Source organism: Atta colombica, unplaced genomic scaffold (genome assembly GCF_001594045.1).
Source record: "Atta colombica isolate Treedump-2 unplaced genomic scaffold, Acol1.0 scaffold261, whole genome shotgun sequence".
NCBI lineage: Eukaryota > Metazoa > Arthropoda > Insecta > Hymenoptera > Formicidae > Atta > Atta colombica.
This window is the reverse complement of record NW_017259361.1, coordinates 920,706-928,374: the sequence shown is the minus strand read 5'-3', so window position 1 is coordinate 928,374 and position 7,669 is coordinate 920,706. Positions and strand designations below refer to the sequence as shown.

General features: G+C 33.4%; 1 protein-coding gene across 4 annotated transcripts in view; it reads right to left on the bottom strand.

Annotated features, from left to right (window-relative positions):
- Positions 1-7,669, bottom strand: part of LOC108689229 (la-related protein CG11505) — a 13,402-nt gene that overhangs the window by 2,521 nt on the left and 3,212 nt on the right. For all 4 annotated transcript variants that reach the window (XM_018195903.1, XM_018195904.1, XM_018195902.1 and 1 more), the window contains exons 3-7: positions 5,854-6,103; positions 5,635-5,775; positions 5,199-5,420; positions 4,883-5,025; positions 3,760-4,794 (exon numbers count right to left, since the gene is read on the bottom strand). In XM_018195903.1, coding sequence (XP_018051392.1) covers positions 3,760-4,794; positions 4,883-5,025; positions 5,199-5,420; positions 5,635-5,775; positions 5,854-6,103 — 1,791 coding nt within the window. The remainder of the gene's footprint in view (positions 1-3,759; positions 4,795-4,882; positions 5,026-5,198; positions 5,421-5,634; positions 5,776-5,853; positions 6,104-7,669) is intronic.

The following is a 7,669-nucleotide window of genomic DNA, read 5'->3' as shown; positions in this document are numbered from 1 at the left end:
TATATATATATATATATAGCTCTTATTACATTAGTACAATTATAAATATATAATAAACATGTATATAATCAAAAATATCAATAATTTTTCTTAGTCAAATGCTATAATGTGAACTGTATTGCGTGCATCAAATACTAAATGCACAACTGTCTGCACCGCATATCAACTTCGTTCATGCACAGTGAAAAAATCAGTTCGTGCAGGCGATTCTCGATCCAATAATTCAGGGATGCTCAAAAAGGAATGCTTTTCGAAAACTAAGAACATAATTGCTCAAATAAAGGAAGTACAAAAATTAAAATTCGTAATCAGCTTAAAGAGAAAACTCAAATTAATCCATGAATTAAATTCTAGAATTCAATGTTCGACTACCTAAGAATTTGGCGATGAAACATTTACGAATCTGATTACATTTAATAACATAATAGATTTAAAAAGAGAGAGAAGTGGAAATTCATTTCGCGAAAACCGACCGAAGGATATGCAAAAAAGGAGGAGTTTTGCAATATCGTAAGAAGATTAATGAGCATCAGTATATACATTATTTATTAACTTCTAGTTCATCGCTGACAATGCAACTATAGACATTATCAAAAGTCTATCAGATACGATACTGAGACTGTGTGTGATTTTCTTGTTCCTTCCGTTTATATATTCGTTTTGCAATCGCGTAATGAGAATTATAACTTAATTAAAGTTAGAATTACATGAACTAGAAAAACTTCATCATTAAAATGCCTTTAAAAGTAACTTGAAACCGAACAATAATAATTAATAATAATAATAATCTTATATTAAAAATTTATAATATTAATAATAATAACAATAGCAATGATATAATAATTAAATAATAATCAGAAAATTCTGAAAAATAATATTGTAATATTTTATCGTACATCCCTATTCAACTTATTATTTATCTGCCGCAAACACAGTACAGGCAAGAAGAGAATTATCTCATACCACATATAATTAATACCGCATATACATTCCTGCATACACACACATATAGCGTTCTAGTACGCTTAACGATAGTTGTTTAATGTTAATTTCAATCGGCAGTATGCAGCGTGCGCCGTATTTGTACCGGGATAGCCCTTAGGGATCCCTCGATTAAACGCTCAGATCATTAGATTCTCATAGATCCCTGAATTAAATACTCTTTCTCTAGAAAACTTGGAGTATTCTTTGCTTTAAGTAATTCGGCTTCTTCAAGTCCTCAAGCATTCTTAGCTTCGCACAGACTCTCAGTTCATACATCTTCGGTAGATAAATTCTGAAGTGTCTTAAGAAATGTCGCGACCACAGCTAATACGAAAAAATATTAATAAGAAGATGCTGAAGATTAAGGATATCCAATAATATCCGAGGATCCTGTATTTATTCCGAATATCGAATATACCAAAAGTATAGAAGTCTGAAAGGTATAGTAATTAATCTATTAAATCCGTGGAAGCATAGTCCAGAATAATTAAAAGTATCAATTCAATGATTCAGGGATGAAAGAATCTACATATTCAAGAACTAAGCGAGTTCTAAAAAGAATCTACGTTACCGCAAAAATTAAACCCTTATTTATATAACAGATTTATAGAGTGTGCTTATAGAAAATCCTTACAAGGAAATATAATATGTTTAGAGGTCTTATATAAACAAAAGAAAAAAGTTTTTAAAACTTTAGAATCAGAAAGGCACGATGATAACGATGCAATTTTCGATAAAAAAAAATAGCAAATCATTGCGAATACATTTAATTAAGTTATTTATTAATGTAAACGATAAAAAATAACGGAAGAAGCTCGTGTATAGCCCAAGAAGAATTCGAAGATCAAGGATAACGTTAAAAAAAATCTCGACGAAAACATCTTCGTATCAGTATCTCATTCTTGAAGAACGACCGAAAAAGATTGCAGTTTCAGAAACCTAGAAAATCTGTGTAGGATTCGAGTCTCTATATTATTTAGATTCTTGGCTCTCGCACAATTTATCATGATAAAATATACACATTTAAATAAAAAGTAGCGAGAATGCAGGCAGAGAAAATCGAAGGGTAACTCAAAGGATATTAACAGTTAGTAAACATTCTCTTTTATTCAAGATTAACTATGGCAATAGAAAGAAAGCTTCAATTTTAGATTTTTTATTTTTTTGATGAGAAAAAAGATAAGATTTCCTTTCAGATACACATACGATCGATCGCGACTACGTCAGAACGAGAAGGATCTGGAACTGGAAAGAAACACGTGTCTATCGTTACACAATAACATAATGCAGCCAAGAACACAACAGCGATAATAACAATAAATGAAACATAATTCGGCATTCCTGAAGACATATATTAAGATTCTCCGTTACGTGACTTCTTTACATAAAGCTCTAAATATAATTGATGTCCTTGGATCCTTAGATTCTTGCATCGATGATTTTCATACGAATGAAACTAAAGATCTCTGAGAAATTTAAGGATTCAAAGATACATTAAGCAATTCAACGGAAGAATCTGAAAGAGAGAATCCTATGCGGAATTGGAGAATCCGATAACATCCGATACAACGGTCCTACCTATCCAAGGATATAACAGTCCAATATAATACAGATGTCCAGGAACCCGTTTACAGAGAGCTGAATCTCTTGTTTGAACAGAATCTATTGTATGATCCCTCCTCGCGTTTGCTTTCTATGCGTCAAGTATATAATTAATACAATCAGCGATTAGATACAAATGTAAATATTTAAGATTCTGTACATATATCCTTCTTGCAGAAAATGCAAAGTAAAATCATCATCAACATCATAATCATTTACAGAACTAAAAGCAACGAAAGAGCAATTAGCTCCTCTTTCGATTGTATAAGCGAAAAAAAATTGTTCGTTCAAACGGGGCGTTATAACTCAATCTTACTCTTTGAGTTTATTAGATATTTTAAACTGTGTAATTTTATAATGATCTAAATCGCGAATGAACATACTTATCTACTTAAAAAAAAAAAAAATAATTTTCAAACATAAGGATTTGACAACACGGCAATACAATTCATTGCAAAACCTCATTCGTTACAAACCTTAATCACATAAACTTTCAAGAAAAAACCATTATAAACGAAAGAAAATAAACAAAAATAAATCAGCTCAAAAAGGGATAAAACTGAATTATATGAGTAAAATAAAAATAAAATGGCCCTATAAAAGGTTAACGATTCAAAGACCAAGCACTTTTTACTCTCTTTCTCCCTCTCTCTTTGCAGCGCGCATAAATATACAAGTATGTATGTGTATTGGGAGAGCGGAAAGTTTCGTCGCGTACTTCAGAACAAGACAGTTATTTGTAGCTTTTATTATAATCGACAAATAGCGATTTTATTTAAAAAAAAAAAAAAAAAAAAAAATTCAAGGAGATCCTCGATTTTTTATGCTTATACGTATCGAACGAGCAAAGAATGCAACGTTATTGAAGAATCTATAAAAAAAAAAATAAAAAAAAAATAAAAAAAATAAAAAGATTCGTATGATCAAAATATTTTCACACTTCATGACGAATATTATGTCGGCGGATAGAAATGTTTAAAGATCTTTTGAAGGACTTATTCTTCTTTTTTTTTTTTAAATTATAACACATCTTCAACGCAAATAATTGATAAATAATTCGTTATTCTATCTCATGCTAAAACACAAGTCAATTCACGAACCAACGCAACTCTCCGCAACTGCCCGAAACACCATTACACCGAGAGCGAGCGTATAATTAAAAATCCCACTCACTTATCAGGAGATGACGGGGGAGTGAGCGCGACGGTGCTGAGCGCGGCAGCATCGGCCGGCGACGTATTCTCGTTGTTGACCGTCGGGGGATTAAGAATATGTGTTGCATTCGCAGAATTCGATGTGACAGCGTTTCCCTGTGCCTCTATTCCAATACTCGCTCCAGGACTAGCGGATCTACTGGCGGTGTTTGCTGCCGGCACAGGCGCTGCGGATTGTTGCTGCTGCTGCTGTTGCTGGAGTTGAGGCGACTGGTTACCATTTTCTTTGTCCTTGACAACGGCTTTGAGCTTGGCAGTACCCTTGACAACATCGGACAATCGATTTTGCGATGAAGATTCCATGCCGACAGCGCTAGCGTTGCCACCGATACCTACGTCAATCGACGCTTTGCCATGGTCAGGGTCGAGGCCAGGCAGGGGTGGAAAAGCGGCTGCCTCAAGGTCGAACTGCACACCGCTGCTGCGGCTGCCACCACAGTTGCTGTTGCTGCCGTTGCCTCCATTCGCTGGCAAGGATTCCTTAATCGCCGGCAGCGAGTGGTTGTTCCCGGTGGCTACCTTCGTGTCCTGATCTTTGGTCCTACGATGGATACGGTGACGAGTAAACGAAGGCGTTGAGGACGAGGATGTGGAGGAAGGCTCGATCGCCACCGTTGTGTCCTGATCCTGCGCGGAGGACAACGAGGAAGAAGCTCCCTTTGCGTGTTCGATAGACGATACGGCAGACGAAGAATGGAACTTTGTGCCGGACTGATAGGAAGAAGAGGACAAAGAAGCAGGCGGCTTCGAAGGAGGCAAACTCGAGGTGTGGTAAGTGGACGTAGAGGAGCTCAAGGACACGCTATTGTTGCCACCGCTACCAACGCCGGTCATAGGAGGATGAGAACTACGATTACTCAGTGGCGGCATAGACGATGGTTGATGATGGTGGTGGTGGTGATGGTGGTGATGATGATGATGGTTATTACTGTTGTTGCTAGGATTGGTCGGATCTATTAAGCAACTTCGATCGGAACCGTTTCTCTGTCGATTTCTATATACATATAAAAAAAGATATTCAGACACTGAGATATTCATTTAAAAAATATATTTAGAAAAATAATAAAATTACAGATTCATACCTATGTCGTGGAGTGTATCTCGTATTTGAACGCGTGAACGTGTTGTGCGGCGTAATTCCGTTCATCGTAAAGACATTGGACATCTCAAAATAAGCGGGACTAGTTGGTCCCCAAGGCATCATACCGGCCGGATAGAACGGTTGCTAAAAAAAAGACAATATTTTTATATGAGCTTCTTTCTACGTAGTGTACAATCATCAAGATTTACTTTGATTAAAAAGATATTTCTCATATATAATTTATTGTTCTTTGATGATAAAAAAACTTGAAGAAAACTTGAGTTTTCGCGTAAAGCATTTGTAACTTCTATACTTACATAAACGACTTGATTCGCGTATGCCGGCATTGTTGTCTGAGGCAAGGTTGTACCATTGGTATAGAGAAAACGTTGCTGTCCAGTTGTGTAACTGCTAGGATCATAGACAGGAGGAGGAGGTGGAGTTCTGTAGCCATTCTTTATACCACTTACACCGGCTACCGTCGGTATCGGTAACCTGTTCATTGGTTTAGCTTTGATTCTCGCCATTATTGGCTTTCCCTGGATTTAAAAGTCAGAATAAAAATTATGAACTTTACAATTATTATATATAACTATATAGCAATAAATAACTAATAATTATAATGGGATAACTATAATAAATAAGTATAATGAAATATAGCTATAAATATGGAGAATGATTAAAATCATTGGTAAATATTTACTTTGCAGTCAGTTATTCAGACGAAATTATACAGGTTTTATTGCAACTTACCTGAAATTCTCGAACCTCTTCGCGTAAAAACCGGTAGGCCTTTTGAGCATCCTCGTCGGACTCAAATGTCACGTACCACGAACTATTGTGAGCAAACTCGCACGAAATAATTCTCGGGCAGCCCTCCCCAGAAAATAAATTCTACAGTAAATAAATCCAAATGTTAGAGTCAGACCTGAATTCTTGTGACAATAATAGAATAGAATAGTTGGAACAAACCTTGACATCTTCTAGCGGAGTACTATCTGGTATCTCACGAAGTATTACGATACATCGTTTATGATTGGGCCTTACTTTTTGTCCCTCTTCATCAACTTGAACATTGGGAGACTCTTTCAGTACCTCTGTTATAAGTTTAATATCTTTCGTCAGTTTTTTCACTTGATTAAAATTTGCTACTGTCCATATCGGCACATACTGATCATTATCCATTTGTGACAACAAATAGGTATCGTTGGCTAAATTTTCTCTGAAAAGACAAACATATATTGTTCATTCACATTATCATATTTTGTCATATACATATGATTATGTAATTTTTATGCCAATTATATTTTATGACAAAGAATTGTATGGAAAGCATTGTATCATTGTATTTTGGGACAGAAATGATTTAGAAATTCTTTTATAAAATAATTCATACAAATCATACATAATAATAAAGTATTGTAAAAAAAAATTAAGTTTCTTTTATTTAGGTATTAATTAGTATATGGTTTTAATAGTATATAGTTTTAGGGTCTTATTCAAGTTTTGTAAAAAAATTGTTACAAATCATTTTTTTTAATTTCTAATTTTAAAACCATACTTTTCATTTGTGAATGAGTATGCGTATGAGTTACTCTCACACCTAACCATGATTAACTTTACTCAGTAATAACTATTTCATTGACCATCGTAAAAAAAATTAGCTCAGGACTTTTCAATTCAATTTTTGATCAGGAATAGTGTTATATGATTGCTATTTGCAATATTTAAAAAACATCTTGTATATATTCACACACAAAATACTCAGTAATATTATGTACGTGCACGCACGCGCAAACGCATGCATGCATGGAAACAGACAGTAACGTGCAGACAGTAACATGCTTAACAGAAAATTTTTGAGATTTACTTTGATAAAAATTCTATTACTAAAATGTCAAAATTATAATAATTTTGTAATATAATAAATATTAATTTTATCTTTGCATATATAATCTTTATATCAGACAAGAGACGACAGACAAGAGGCGACAATTATAATGAATTCGTTTCTAGCACTTTATATCACACCTGATATGCAAATTTAGCGGTATGATATGGCTACTTTAAATGATTATAAATTCAAAAATTATTATAGCCTCATCATTTTGATATTAGAATTTTCGTCTTAACCTCTTCAAACCTGATTTTATTGGAAGTAAAAAAAATTTTTAATTCAAGAGCATTTTAATAAGTAATTTATACCAAACAACTTTTTTCAAAATTTTGACTATCGTATTTTTCCAATGTATATATTATTACATACATTTGATTACAGGTGATGTCGATAGAATTAAACAATTTCAAAGAATGATGTCTACAAATTAGACATACATTACAGAAGAGATTAAAATAATCTAACGAATTTACCCTTGCACATTGTTACGGTCTTTACAGGACATATGTATGTAAATAAAATTATTTTAAAATTAGTAAAGTTTTATTAAATTCCTTCTTTATTTTCTACTTAACTAAAAATTTAGCTTTCAAACTTTTTTATAATAAATATATTATAACTAATATATCATAACAGTTTTCACAATGATTGTCTGCGATGATTAGTTGCTTTCCTTAATCATAATAAATCTAATACATGATACATATCAAATGTCGATTAAGAAATAGTTAAGGGAATTCAGAAAAGAAAATCAATATAAATTCGAGTGACGTGTAGCTCCATGCGAGAACGATCAACTCATATTCAATAGCTCCCAGGTTCAAATCCATTCCTTATTCTTTATTTATATTGTTGTTTATAACTAGGTTAATTGAACATTGAAGGTTGCGA